Consider the following 13016-nt stretch of genomic DNA (forward strand, 5'->3'; position numbering starts at 1 on the left):
GTTTAATATACAAGCGCCCGCCCGCGAGTCCGAAAAGGCACTTCGTTTCTTGGTCGATCATGTCACTAAAAATTTGAGAGCTTTGTCGAGTTTAGGCCAGCCGACCGACAAGTGGGATATGCTTGTTATATTCATGTTGACGTCTAAATTAGACAGCCAAACTTTAATGAAGTGGGAAGAGTACCGTAACACGCTCGATGACGTCCCTACTTTGGATCAATTTCATAAATTTTTAATTAATCGTGCGGACGTCCTTGAGGCACTAAATCGCAATAAACATGAGACCGGTAATTCTAAATTTTTACCTTCTACGTCACGACCAAGCCCGCCAGCACCTAATCACCAAAATAATAGCTACAATAATAACAAAATAAAATCATTTGCAGGTGTTTACCAAAAATCAAAGCCTTATTTTAAACAAAATACCTATACACCTGGTACTGCTGTATGTATAATATGCAGCGACAACCATAGAATATACGATTGCCCTACTTTTGCTGCTAAAAGCATAAAAGACAAATTAGCCGACGTCGCGAATTACAAGTTGTGTGCCAACTGCCTTAGGCAAGGTCATCCGGTCAGCGAGTGTCGTGGAGGTCCTTGTCGGGATTGTAAACAGATGCACAACAGCTTGCTTCACGAGCCTAGCCGGACTAGTCCGGGCATAATAAGTAGTGCTGCTACGGTCAGCAACGCATCATCAGCGGCAAACTTTTTTGACTTGGACAATAACCGAGGGCTTTTGTCTACTGCAATAATCGAAGTGTGTAATCCTAAAACAAATCAAAAAGAAAGAGTACGAGCTTTCCTAGACAACGGGAGTGAGTTTTCATTTATCAAACAATCGCTAAAAGAAAGATTGTCACTACAATCGAATCCTATCGACTGTATAAATCTGATAGGAGCTGGCAATAAATGTGTAGACAACATTGTCGAAAGATGTACTACGCAAATTCATTCACTACATAATCCATATAAACTTGCCTTATCGTGCTTTGTGCTAAAGGAGCTAACAGGCAACATTCGTGAACGTCCAGTAGATGTCCAAAGTCTACAGATACCTAAACATATCCGACTAGCGGATCCCGATTTTAACCAACCAGGCGAGATCGAGATTTTGATCGGCGCGGACATATTTTGGGACATCCTAGGTACCAAAAAACTTTCTCTAGGTCCCTCTATGCCTACACTACGAGATTCTAAATTTGGTTGGTTAATATGCGGACGAATGTATACTAATACTAACAATCAAAATAACAAAAATCAAAATACTAACGATACAAATAACAAAATTCAAAATAAAATTAATTGTAATCATGCAATTATATCTAAATCACAACAAAACATCGAAAATATGCTAACTAAATTCTGGGAGACCGAAGAGGTTCCTAACAAAAATGCTTTAAATCAAAATGAGCAGGAATGTGAAAATCATTTCCTAACGAACACTATACGGCTAGATAACGGTAGATTTTGCGTTAAATTGCCGTTAACTGAATCACCTGAATGTCTTGGGGATTCCTACAACTTAGCTAAAAGAAGATTTTTAAATTTGGAACGAAAATTCAAGCGAAATCCGACCTTGAAATCCGAATACACTACATTCATAAATGAGTATGCAGAGCTAGGCCATCTGTCTGAGTCTAGCTTGCTCAAGCCAAATCCTAACTACTTTTTGTGCCATCATGCTGTTTTTAAAAATAGTGAATCTACATCCCTACGCGTCGTGTACGACGCCTCAGCTGCTTCCTCCTCTGGTAAATCACTCAATGACATTCTTTTGGTGGGGCCAAATGTCCAGGACTCTCTTTTCTCCATTCTTGTAAGAGCGAGACAATACCGGTACATTCTCTCTGGCGATATCGAGAAAATGTACCGCCAGGTTCAAGTTCACGACGATGACCGAAATCTGCAATTGATAGTATGGAGAGAAGATGAGTCTAGCCCCCTTAAAACGCTGCGATTGAATACTCTAACTTACGGTACCGGAAGTGCGAGCTATTTGAGCACGCGATGTTTATTTCAAGTAGGAGAGGAGCAGAGTGATCAGCTCATCAAAACTATAATACAAAAAGATTTCTATGTTGATGACCTGATCACTGGAGCCAATAGTGAATACGAATTAAAATATATACAAAAATCAGTTTCTGAGGCACTAAAGACAGGATGTTTTAATTTAAGAAAATACAAAAGTAACTTATCGTCTCTGTTTGAAGATGCTAACATAAATACACAAGAGAATTTAATCATTAGTGAATCAGCTAGCACTCTCGGGTTAGGATGGAGCCCAGTTAATGATACGCTAAACTTTCCTGTGAAAGATCCTATTCCGAGTGATGTCATAACTAAAAGATACATTATGTCAAACGCATTTAAAATATTTGACCCACTAGGTTGTTTAAGTTTATGTATAATTAAACCAAAAATGCTATTACAAAAATTATGGGAGCTTAAAATAGATTGGGACTTACCTGTTCCGGATTATATTAAAAAAGAGTGGGAAAAATTTGTCGAAAACATACCATTCATCCAAAATCTCAAAATAGATAGGCGAGTTTTATGTGATTCACCAAAATTGATTGAAATGCACGTTTTCAGTGACGCATCACAGTCGGCCCTTGGTGCCTGTATTTATATGAAAACTCTATCTGAAAACGGTGACGTCATTGTCAGGCTGCTATGCTCAAAATCAAAAGTCGCTCAACTGTCGCCTACGACCATGCCGCGGCAGGAGCTCGGTGCTGCGCTGCTCGCTGCCAGGCTCAGTAGGGCAGTCCTAGACTCTCTCAGATACAAGCCGGATCGTATCGTGCATTGGTGCGACTCAAGTATCGTGCTGAGCTGGTTGCATAATAAATCTGCTAAACTAAAGGTATTCGTGGCTAATCGCATAAATGAAATCTTAGAAAAGACTAAAGAATCAACGTGGAGATATGTGCCTACCTCTGCAAATCCAGCTGATTTAATTTCGCGGGGAGTGGATGCCTGCCAGCTTCCAAAGCTGGATCTGTGGTGGTTTGGACCTACATTTTTAACTGAAGATGAATCTAAATGGCCTGTTTTAAATAATCTTAAAATTGATGACTTACCTGAAACTAAATGTAATGTTGTAAATTTAGAAACTCCCATCGTAGACTTCGAAAAATATTCTACGCTAAATAAATTGCAAAGATCGTTTGCATATGTTAAGAGAATGATATTTAATCTAAAAAATCCTAAAAATAAACGAGTAGGTGTTTTAACTGTTGACGAGTTGACAGAATCGTTTAAATTTCTCTGTTTAATCGCTCAAAAACAATCGTTCCAAGATGAGTACGAGATGCTTACTAAATCTAAGCCGTTAAGCTCTAAATCTAAAATATTAAAGCTTTCACCTTTTTTAGATAACGACAAGGTGATTAGGGTTGGCGGTCGAATCGATGCATCTGATTATCCGTATGAAAAGAAGCACCAAATTTTGCTTCACGCATCTCATCGTTTATCAAAACTTATATTTGCCAATGTGCACATAAAACATATGCACGCGCCTCCTCAATTATTGTTGTCTCTTGTTAAGGAAACCGTATGGCCTATAAATGGAAGACGCCTTGCTCAGCGCACAGTAAACAATTGCATGCGATGCAGGCGTGCTCGCGGTCAGACTCTGACCCCAAAAATGGGAAATCTCCCAGCTCAGAGAATAAATGCGGATTTTCCGTTTATATCAGTAGGTTTAGATTTTGCGGGACCTTTCTATATTTTAAATAGGAAGGGTCGAGGTGCTAAATTAATAAAATGCTATTTATGTTTATTTGTGTGTTTACGCTATAAATGTTTGCACTTAGAAGCGGTTAGTGATCTAACAAAAAATGCTTTCATAATGACGCTTAGGAGGTTCATTGCGCGAAGGGGCAAGCCTGCGGAAATATTCTGTGACAATGGTCGAAATTTTGTCTCCGCGGCTAAAGAAATAGGTCAATTCATAAAAGCTAATCAGGAACCTATGTCTGATTTTGCGAATCAAGAATACATAAAGTTCATATTCACTCCAACTTACGCACCTCACTTCGGCGGTATCTGGGAGGCCGGAGTAAAATCCGCAAAGCACCATATAAAACGTGTAATAGGCAATAGCCATTTGACATTTGAGGAAATAGGAACTCTATTTGCGCAAGTGGAAGCGATTCTAAACAGTCGTCCCTTGTGCCCCATGTCTACGTCCCCTGACGACCTCCTTTCCCTCTCTCCAGGGCACTTCTTAATCGGAAGACCACTGACTGCACTGCCGTCGCCTGCACTGGAGAACCGCCAGGAGATGTCTCTTCAACGTTATGCTAGGATAGAAAAGATACGCCAGCATTTTTGGAATAGATGGCAGAGAGAATATATATCCGAATTACAAGAGAGAACCAAATGGAGAACAAACACTGCCAAACTTAATTTGGGCGACTTGGTTCTGCTCCACGAAGATCACGTCCCTCCGCTATGCTGGCGCCTTGGAAGGGTTACGCGCTTGTTCCCGGGAGCCGACGGTGTTGCCAGGGTTGCAGACGTAACCACCACAAAGGGATGCGTACGACGACCACTCGTTCGCCTCTGCCCTCTACCATCGCCGGAGGACTTGAAGTTTTGAAAGGCTGTTCCTTTCAACGAGGCGGGAAGATGTTCAGACTCCTGAAGCTAGTCTACGATTGCTGTGAAACGAGGATTGTTTGCCTTTCAACATTCGACAGGCGCTTACAGCACCTATATCAATAATTTTGTATACCTACCCGTCCCTTGCACTTTTTCACATAGAACATGTAAGACGTTCATCGTCAATTAAATAGTTTTTAAATATAATTTTGGGTTTTAATGAGTAAATTAAGGCTCCGTAATGTACACTACGATACAAGGCAATAAATTTTAAATTCAGACTGGTTTTCCATTACCTATATAGCTTTATGTTATTATTACTTCAAACAAAAGCCTTTTAAAGTGAAGTTTATTATGTAATTTTATATAGAACAGGTTCTATAACAATAAAACATAATTGTTCGGCGGATGCGTGAAGTGAAACAAACCGGAACTGTTAACTTTAAAGTAGCAATAAATACAGTTAACAGGTCACAGGTCTTTATTGTAACCTGGAAGCTGACGTGACGTGACAATCATTTTGCATACGACATCAAAAAAATGATTCTACATTCTGTGAGAAACATGACCTGCCTCAAAAGTTAACCTGGTAATAAGATAAAACCGGGACAAACTACCAGTTATTCGTTATAATACCTATATCTTTGTTAGAGTAATACGAATATATTACCACAATCATATGTTTACTTGAAAAATGCTCTGAGGCTTCAAAAAGGGATAAAAAGGGCCTCGTTTGGTTAACGACAGGTACTAGTTTAGTAGGATGAATAAAAAATTAAATATTCAAGCCGAGCGTATTCTCTTACATTTATTAATAGGAAAAACTTAGTAGAAAAGTAAAGAAAGATTAATAAATTAAGTTATGATTACACATGTAACAACAAACAATATAACAGCTTAAATTTTAGTTCTCATGATGTTGCTTGACGTGCGCGTGATGACTCGGCGCCGTGTGCTTCACAACCGCGTTGAATCTGTAAAGACAGAATATGGTTATTTGGTCAATCTACTAACAAATTTAGTAATATTTATTCGTAACATTTCCGGTAGCTTTGTTACTAAGTTTGTAGGTCAATCATTAGCGTTGACTGACAAATCCAAATCAGTTTGCACATTTTAATCTTACTGAAGGCATTTAACCCATATACAGGATGTTTCATGTAACAGGAGCAATAAATTAAACTGAACTGAAACTCCTAAGGAAGGCTCTGTCTCTATGAGCATGAAGCCTAAGTCGAATAAGCTGTTACGAAATTGATAAAGAAAGCTGCCATAATAGGCAGAAGTATTTCTTAAACAACATTATCGTGGATTTCCCCTGAAGATTGATTTTGTTGCGTAGTCGACTATTTTGTTTCAGAGGTTAAAACCCCAACAAGTTTCAATGGAACCCACTTGAATTTTAAAATTTTATTTTACTTAAGTCTCTTATAAAAATAAGCTATAACACTCTTATGATATTTACTGAGTTATTAACATTTGAATAAGTATATCTTGTTTGCTACTATTTTACGTTTTATAGCGCTTTATGGCTATTTTATGTAAAGTTAAATATGAAGTAACGTTACCCGGTATGCTTGTCGGAGGTGTATTCCACAGTCCTGATGGAGCCATCGGCCTCCTGGAAGCTGTAGACGCCCTTCACGACATCTCCGTCACGTACTTCATGCTGGAACTTGCTGTCTCCGGTGTGCGGGTCCTCTACTTTGTACTCATACTGGTACTTAGGGTGCGCCTAGAATCACAAAACGTTTAAGTACCTACGTCCTTAATAGTCCTATCTAAATGCGTAAGACTAGGTAATGTTGATTAAAATGCGTGAGCACAACACTTGACATAGAAAGCTGATTTCGAACCGGATGCTTAGTGACGAAGCACTTAACATTCTGATGTTTGTAAACTTACGTAATAGTCGATAGGCTCTTCATGGGTTTCCTCGGAATGGGCAGCGTGGTGGGATGCAGCGTGATGCTCAGGGGCATGTTGCTGAGCAGCGTGATGCTCAGGGGCATGTTGCTGAGCAGCGTAATGCTCAGGGGCATGTTGCTGAGCCGCGTGGTGATGGCTTAGAGCTTCGTGGTTGTAGTGCGACACGTAGTGTGATGGCTCATGGTGAGCTTGGTATTTATGCGTGGCAGGAACTTTATGAGCAGCAGCAGCGTGCTTGTATAGTGATTGAAGGGAAATTCCATGGTGGAAATGGACTGGCTGCTTTTCCTGCTGTACGTAAACGTACGCTGGTTCAGCTTCTTTCGCGCTGGTCAACTGCATTTCATGATCAGCAGAAGGTTGGTGATGACTGGCTTGCGATGACACGGCCTGTTCCTGGCTCTCTGGAACAGTTTGATATTGCACTTCGTAGATGGGGGCTGGTTCCTTGTGCGTCGAATGCTCTGGAGCTTGGTGGTGAACATATTCCTGAGGTTGTTCATGGCGCACTAACGTTTTGAGAGCGTAGTGTTGCTCCTGACAGTAGGATGCCCCAACGGCAAGAGCAAGGATTAAAGCCTGAAACAAGAGTCACTGTATTAACACAAATTCTATAAGCACGAGTATTTATGTGACCGGGCTAGATGTTACACAACGATGAACACGCACTTTAGCTAACATTTCGATCCTTCTTCTTTCACTTCCGCGGTGGAACTGTTGAATTAGCATAGTCATAAGCTCAATATATACCGCAGATGTTACAAGAGCGAATTGATTGAATTTGTTACTGCGGACATCATGTCCGTAACCGCCTGGCGTTGCCATTGTATGACGTAATTTATATAACCAATGTGAAGGCTGTCAGGCCGTTAAATTAGTGCACTACAAATTATTTGCAAATGTCACTACCAAAGTGCCCTTATTTAATTGTATGTTAACTTTATTAACTGTATTAGCTTTTAAATAACATTAAATATGTAGGTACGTAGGTATACATACAGGACCCTATATATCTCTAAGTATAATTTGATTAACTACTATAGGTATATTGTAATCTTTTAGTTATGATGACACTTAGAGACATTTACATCTCTAAATAATTTTAGATTATAGTTTTTGTATCTTTGTGTTTTTTTTTTCAATACTATTGTTATAGCGTTTTTTTGTAATTCGACATTTAGAGACTTTATACATCTCTATGTACTTAATACTTTAGTTTGATCTGATATTTGCGGCTTAGTTGTATTATAAATAAATAAATAAATAAATAAAATTGTTGATGTGTTTTTTTTTGCTGTAGGTATGTAAATTCCATGTTGACGTGTAAAAGTGCCCTTGTGGCCTATTTGCTGAATAAATGTTGATGTTTGATATTTGATGTTACACAAACTTCGTATAAAAATAATATCATTATTTTAGAGGTTACATTACCGTCTATCTTTAATTAGCCTGCATGTTCGTAACACAGTCGCCTTAGCTCATTATTATATCAATATTATATTATATCAATATTATATTATATCAATATTATATTTTATCAATTTTGAGTTTCAGTACTTACCTTAACTGTTATGTTTTGTTGTTAAAACTGTAATGGTTCATTTATAAGCTCGCTCTAGCTAGCGAAATTTGAACAAAATCAAACACAGCAGCAATATTTATTGAAATTCTATGAATTGATTACTTACTGAATTGGTAGTATATAATGATGCCGTGAAAAATAATTAATGACTATAAGTAAGTAAATAATGTACTTCCCGAATAACCTTTGATTAATAACAATATTCCGTTAAGCTAAAATTATTTTCCGTTCGATTCACTTAATGTTTTATTTTTGTAAATGCCATTAATTTTAGCAAAACTTATAATGTCTGATTGAGACTATAAAAATCGAAAACGGAGGATATTCCGCTTTCTAATAATATACAGAGGCTTTAACTGATGAATGCATGATGACATTTTTGAATAATTTGTAATATAGAAAACCTATTCCCCTTCAACAGATAACTACGAATAAATACTTAATAAAATACTCTTTATTTAATGTTGTTTTATTTTTATGTATGGTAAATAAATAGGATGTTTGTTTAGTTACTACCTCCATTTTAATGAACAAACGGGTCAAAGTCGTTTTGGTAAACGAGGGTCTTATCTGTGTATATGTCACCGTAAAATTGTAAACACTCGTCATATTATAATCTCGCTGGGTACATTATAAACTGACGGTAGGGAGATTATAATCTAACCTAACCTAACCTACCATAGATTATAAACTAACAGGTTCACAATCTTACGGTGTCATATACATTACAACAGTTAACGACTCGTATAATTTTTCCTAGATTTATGTATTCATATTTTAGGAAGAAGAAGGTTTTTACACGCCTTTATAGTTTATTTCATGATGTCCACGGGTCACATATATACCCAAAACAGACATGATTGAAGAATTTAGACGATTTAGTGAAACTGAAGCTTAATATAATGTCTTAAAGACCATTTACTAAAAACTAAAAAAAATACCCATTGTTAAATAATAAACCTAATAGTAGGTATACTTACTAAGTGCTAGAATCAGCACCACGCATTTGCGCATGAAACCATGTAAGTACGAGTGCCTGCCTACCACATTTTCTAGATCTACTTAATTTTTGTACATACTTTTTATGCGATGTAGGTATAGCGCTTGTCAGCTTTCACCACTATTTATGTTTCCAGAATTCCAACTTTGAATTTTAAACTGTTGTTTTAAGTGTAGCTCAATGTTTTTGTTACCTATTTGTACGTTTATTCATAAATACATATATACCTATATTAATTACAATGGCGTAACACTGAGTAGTTAACATATGTAAACACATAGAAATAGTAGGTTAATTAGCTACTTTAATGGTACTTTATAGGCAATTGGTTCAGCCGCGGAAAGAAAATTTCACAGTTCATCATTGGAAATGTTGTAACCTTGTTTATGTTTTCATCATAATTTTATATAATTAATAAGAGCGATATTGATAAACATAAATTATGATTTACATTGAAATTACTAACTATGAATAAGGCTAGAAATAATAAAAAATTAAACAAATATAGTAAAAATATTGTCTTTAATAAAAACTTAAGATATGAACAACTATAATAAACAAAGAGGTATTTAATAAATAGTTTTGCAGGTACAGGGCATTAGTGATGGCTGTGGTGGTGGTCATTCTTCACATTCGCGTTGAATCTAAAAATAAAATAAAAATACACATTAATACCTATACTTCAATAGCTTTTTAATAACTTATCTTATTTTTCATAAGCCCTTATGAATAAAAAGGTATAATAGTTGTAGTGTGAAAACTAGTTAAATAATTGACACAAATTAAAACTTGAAAAAAATATATTTGTTGCAATTGTAAATAATAATTTTAGTAAAAATATATTTGATAGATGATTTTTTTCACTAAATACATGATTGGTATGGTCGTAATCACCAAAACCACCTAAGGTCGCTGGCTACCATGATTTATATCAAACAGTTAGGGTTTCCAATATATTTAAATACAATGATTAAAAATTGTATTTATGTAAAAACCTGTACCTGCTTAATAAAGAGCAGTTTAACATCTTGACGATAGCGTTTAGAAAATAGGTACTAGAGCATTTTTAGTCGTTGTTATTTGTTTTATTTACAGTCTCTATTTACCCTCGTTAAAGTAGAGTTACATATTTTTACATTCTGCCTTTTTTATTGACACACTTAAGAAAGACGAGTAGTTAGTCGACGTATATGTTCTTACGTCTATGTTTTTGGACGGTTATAAATATAACACTGGCTCAGCGTTCGGTCCATCGGTTTGATAATTATCTTAAATAATTACATGTTGTCTTCATTATACCTACTTGTGTTTTATTTTTATGCTTTAGGAATATCAAAATAGAAAGGAAAACCTTTTGTAACTACACCGCCCTAAACCAGGAGCGACATTCGAAAGTTTAAAATCTAAGTCTTTACTCCTATTGCATCTCGCTCATATTTACAATACCTACTTGTGTGAGCGAGATGCGCTGAGAGTGATATTAAAGCGAGATAAAAGTGTTAAAGTTCAAAAGCCGCGGTACGTTACGTATTTATTAGAGCTACATGTAACTACCTACTCGTAAATTGGGTAGTGCGCACGTCCGCTGCTCTCCTTCGGATGTGCGTGTTTAAAATTGACGTGACGTGTAAGGCTGATATTGAACTAGTTCGTCATTAAGTAGTCGATTTCTCTTGATTAGTCACCGAGTTTTACACATTTAGAACCTTTTATTTGAGAAGATGTCTCAAATTATAAAATTTGACAAGTACCTACATTAAATCAATAGGTGAAAATACTTGCAATATACTTAATTTTACAAGTTTTTCTTTATCATTTTATAGTATCGTTTTTTAAGCAATCAAAACATAACTTATCTTGGAGACTTAAGAAGTTTTGTAAGGTTACTTTTTTGTCTGGAATTCTTGTGTAATGAAGGAATTGTATGTCGTCATAAAATGAAACTATTCGATAAATAATACGTTTGAACTAGGATCGCATTATTCTATTTTTTGTAGCAACCCATATATAGGTATACATTTGCTGACATGAGAGAATTATTTGAATAATTCTAGATTCTAAGTGTAACTTACCCGTTGTGCTTGTCAGCTGAATATTCGACAGTACGAACAGAACCGTCGGCCTCGTGCAGGCTGTAGTAGCCCTTCACGACGTCGCCGTCGCGGGACTCGTGCTGGGACTTCTTGTCGCCGGTGTGCGGGTCCTCCACCTTGTACTCGAACTCGTATTTAGGGTACGCCTGAAATAATATATAAATATATAATATGTCGGAGAATGGATAAAATGGGCCATCTATTGCCTTCAAGAGGCGTTTCATCACGCAATCTTTGACAAATAGAGCAAACTAGGGTGTTATGTGTACACCTGCGTGGCGTTCGGCGCAGTTCCGCCAAGGCGTCATAGAGTGCGCTGTCAAAAACAAATGAAATCCAGAACAATTGAAGTGATGCTGTCAATCAATCTTCAGATGGGAACATGATGAGAAAGAACGGGAGAAGATGACGTCTGTGGCGGTTCCTGGGTCTAATCCACTGGTTTGCTTTGAATAAGAAGTGTAACGTGTGCTATGATTTGTAATCAGTCTTATCCAGTAAAGACTGTGAGTTTAATAACGTATTTCATTGATGAGGGCTCGCCATCCATGATTGAAGGTCCTGATGTGCTCCTGATAGTATGATACGCCCACGATTCCGACATATATATATATATATATATATATTTTTTTTTTTTTTTTTTTTAAACAGTAGATACATTTTTTATATATTGTTCCATTCGTTTTTCGACAAAAATAGAACTTTATGATTATAGAAATAATATTATATGTTTCCTTGCATAAGGGCAAAATCTATCCCATAACATTTACAAGCATAAATGTGAGCTGTCCTCACCAACCAACACAATTTAATCTTAGATTAGAGCACACAGAAAAGGAAAGGATCTTCGTCAGTTTTCAAAAATCTCTACCGGACATTAATTCAAATCGTTTTTAGGATTCCGTATTTTATATGATAAAGGAGGCAAACGAGCAGATGAATTCCCTTATGGAAAGCGACTACCGCCGCCCATGGACACCTGCAACAACAGAGGGCTTGTAAAGTGTATAGTAAATTAACAAAATACAATAAAATTCTTACGTAATAATCTTCATGGTGCTCTTCATGTTGAGGTAGGTGCACTTCATGTTGAACTGAAGCAATCTCATGATGCAGAGGAGCGGAGAAATGATGCACAGGATGATGTAATGGAGCGGACTCATATTGAATCGTAGGTCGATGGTGCACGGATACTGTTTGGATTGCCGGGGCGGGTTGATAGTGCAGGGACACCGATTGTTCGACAGGAGCTTGGTGATGCACGGATACTGTTTGCTGAAGCACAGGAATGGGCTGAAGCACTGGCTGGAGAGGTTTGGCTTGGAAGTTGACAGGTGTAAAGTAATGTTGAACAGGAACCGGAGGTTCCTGGTTTTGGTGAACGGGGGCGGGCTCGGAAGGTATGTGGGTGCGGACTACTGGAGGCGGTAGTTTTTCAACTTCTTCCGGAGTAGGAAGGACGTAATTAGGAACTTGTGCATTAGATGAAACAGATGATGATGATGATGAGAGTGACGAGAGAGATGAGAGTGACGAAATAGATTCGTGGTGGGAAGGTATTTCGTAGGTGGTATACGATGGAATGTGGTGTTCGATCTTCTTTGGCGCTTCATGTGTGATGACGGTGGAATATGAGTGTGTTTGGTGCTCTTGACAATGAGCCACCGCCATGACGGCCAAAAAGGCCAATACCTACACAAGTATAAAAAATTAATACATTTTTTTGCATTTTTAATTCATTATAGTTTTGGGTGTCCATCACATTGAGTGCCAGCCTACAGTCTACATACCTATAAGT

The 13016-nt window shown here is 37.2% G+C and overlaps 3 protein-coding genes across 3 annotated transcripts; 1 reads left to right on the forward strand and 2 right to left on the reverse strand.

Annotated features, from left to right (window-relative positions):
• Positions 1–2815: 2815 nt before the first annotated feature.
• Positions 2816–4641, forward strand: LOC134650216 (uncharacterized). Its single transcript, XM_063505159.1, has one exon. The coding sequence runs from the start codon at positions 3194–3196 to the stop codon at positions 4610–4612; it is 1419 nt and encodes a 472-aa protein (XP_063361229.1). The 5' UTR covers positions 2816–3193; the 3' UTR covers positions 4613–4641.
• A 755-nt stretch (positions 4642–5396) lies between these two features.
• On the reverse strand, positions 5397–7478 carry LOC134650448 (histidine-rich glycoprotein-like). Its single transcript, XM_063505403.1, has 4 exons — positions 7213–7478; positions 6520–7122; positions 6183–6349; positions 5397–5588 (listed from the first exon to the last, which is right to left on the reverse strand). Exons 1-4 carry the CDS (start codon positions 7366–7368, stop codon positions 5519–5521), a joined length of 996 nt encoding a protein of 331 aa, XP_063361473.1. The 5' UTR covers positions 7369–7478; the 3' UTR covers positions 5397–5518.
• Positions 7479–9723: 2245 nt separating this feature from the next.
• LOC134650450 (uncharacterized) lies at positions 9724–12742 on the reverse strand (the record flags this gene model as incomplete). The annotated part of the gene is made up of 3 exons (XM_063505405.1): positions 9724–9769; positions 11198–11364; positions 12260–12742. Coding segments are annotated over 3 exons (696 nt in total), but the record flags the coding sequence as incomplete, so codon positions are not given.
• Positions 12743–13016: the final 274 nt, after the last annotated feature.

Source organism: Cydia amplana, chromosome 8 (assembly GCF_948474715.1).
Source record: "Cydia amplana chromosome 8, ilCydAmpl1.1, whole genome shotgun sequence".
NCBI lineage: Eukaryota > Metazoa > Arthropoda > Insecta > Lepidoptera > Tortricidae > Cydia > Cydia amplana.